Source organism: Ichthyophthirius multifiliis (assembly GCF_000220395.1).
Source record: "Ichthyophthirius multifiliis unplaced genomic scaffold scaff_1120509250315, whole genome shotgun sequence".
Classification (NCBI taxonomy): domain Eukaryota; phylum Ciliophora; class Oligohymenophorea; order Hymenostomatida; genus Ichthyophthirius; species Ichthyophthirius multifiliis.
In genome coordinates, this window is record NW_004086863.1 from 452 (window position 1) to 2049 (window position 1598).

Sequence of the window (1598 nt, forward strand, 5' to 3'; positions counted from 1 at the left end):
ATAGACTAAGATTCATTTTTAAATATAAATAATTATCCATAGATATAAAATTATGTAAATACTAAAAAATTAAATAAATTTTGGTATTTTCAATATTTATTTTATATATCAAAAAAAATATTTTTATTTAAGTTGTATTTTATCTTATATATTTAAAAATTATGGTAAATATTATATTTATTTAATAATATTTTTTTAAAAATAGGAGATAATTTAAGAATAAAATTACATTTAAAATGATTGTTGTGAATTTGATTATTATACATTTTTCAAATAATAATAAAACTTACAATAGATAAAAAATGAAAACTAATATAATTATACTAACAATTAATAACAAAATGATAATTAATGCCTTAATAACTATAATTAAAATACGGAGCACTTTCTTTAGTAATAAAACTATGATTAATACACAGACTACTAATATAATATTTAAAATAATAACATTTCTTGTATCTAAAATGATGTAATTTTTTAAAAAAACTAATTGCATCATCAAATTTAAACTCAGAATAATAAAATTATAAAAATATTAAATTATAAAAATAAAACAGTAGCTAAATTGACCTAAATATATCATATAATAATAAAAAAAATGTAGTAAAAAATATAATGAATGCCTTCAAAAACTTTATTTTAAAGGATAATAACTTATTTTTTGAACAATTAGAATGTTCCAAGAACTAAGTTATTTTAGATCTTTTTAATTCTTCAAAATAATAATAAGATAGTCTTTAAGAAATGAGAAAAAAATTCAAGAGATACATAGAAAATAAAAGTTTTAATAATTATTCTATTAGACTTTTAATCCATCATATTAATTATGGAGGAATTTTTAAAACTTTCCTTGAATTTTATTCTGAAAAATGGCTTTAAGCAAGTAGTGTAAATAATATGGAAAGCCATAAACAAATGATAAAACTAATAATATAAGGTTATGAAGATATTAGTATAATTGAAAGTCTTTTAAAATAACATTAAAAAAAAAAATCTAAATATAGTTGATCAATTAAAATTAAGCATTTTATTTTACAAAAATACATATTTATCATTAAATTATATTAACTTAGAAAAAAAAAAAATTATCTTTATTAGTTTTATATATTATTATATTTTTTAATTATTTTAAATAAAAAAATTAAATATTTAAATTTATCCATTTTTATTTATTTTATATATCAATTATATATTATGTATATTATATTTTATAATATTTTAAATTATATATATTTCATTTCTATTTTTTTATTTAATAAATACTAAGATCTATAGGATGCATTTTAATAAAAAATTTCATAGTATTTTTAATCAATTATAAAGCATTATTTTAATAGCATCAATGCTTTTACTTTATTATGATATGATTTTAATATGGATTCCATAAATATTTTAATGTAAAAAAATATATTTTAACATTTCATAAAGATAAAAAAAGATAATACTGATTTATATAAACAGTTTGACCATTCAAAAATCTACTTTATAGGTTTTAATATTTTATATATGATGGTAAGTTGGTGTTTAATTAAAGTTATGATTACTGACCCAGGCAGAATTCCTTTATTTTGGGTTTTTTTTTTTTTTTTTTTTTTTAA

General features: G+C 15.0%; 1 protein-coding gene across 1 annotated transcript; it reads left to right on the top strand. All coding sequences in view use genetic code 6, as the record gives it.

The window, feature by feature from the left end:
* Window positions 1-215: 215 nt before the first annotated feature.
* Window positions 216-980, top strand: IMG5_065110 (hypothetical protein; the record flags this gene model as incomplete). The annotated part of the gene is made up of 1 exon (XM_004036911.1): window positions 216-980. A coding segment is annotated over one exon (402 nt), but the record flags the coding sequence as incomplete, so codon positions are not given.
* Window positions 981-1598: the final 618 nt, after the last annotated feature.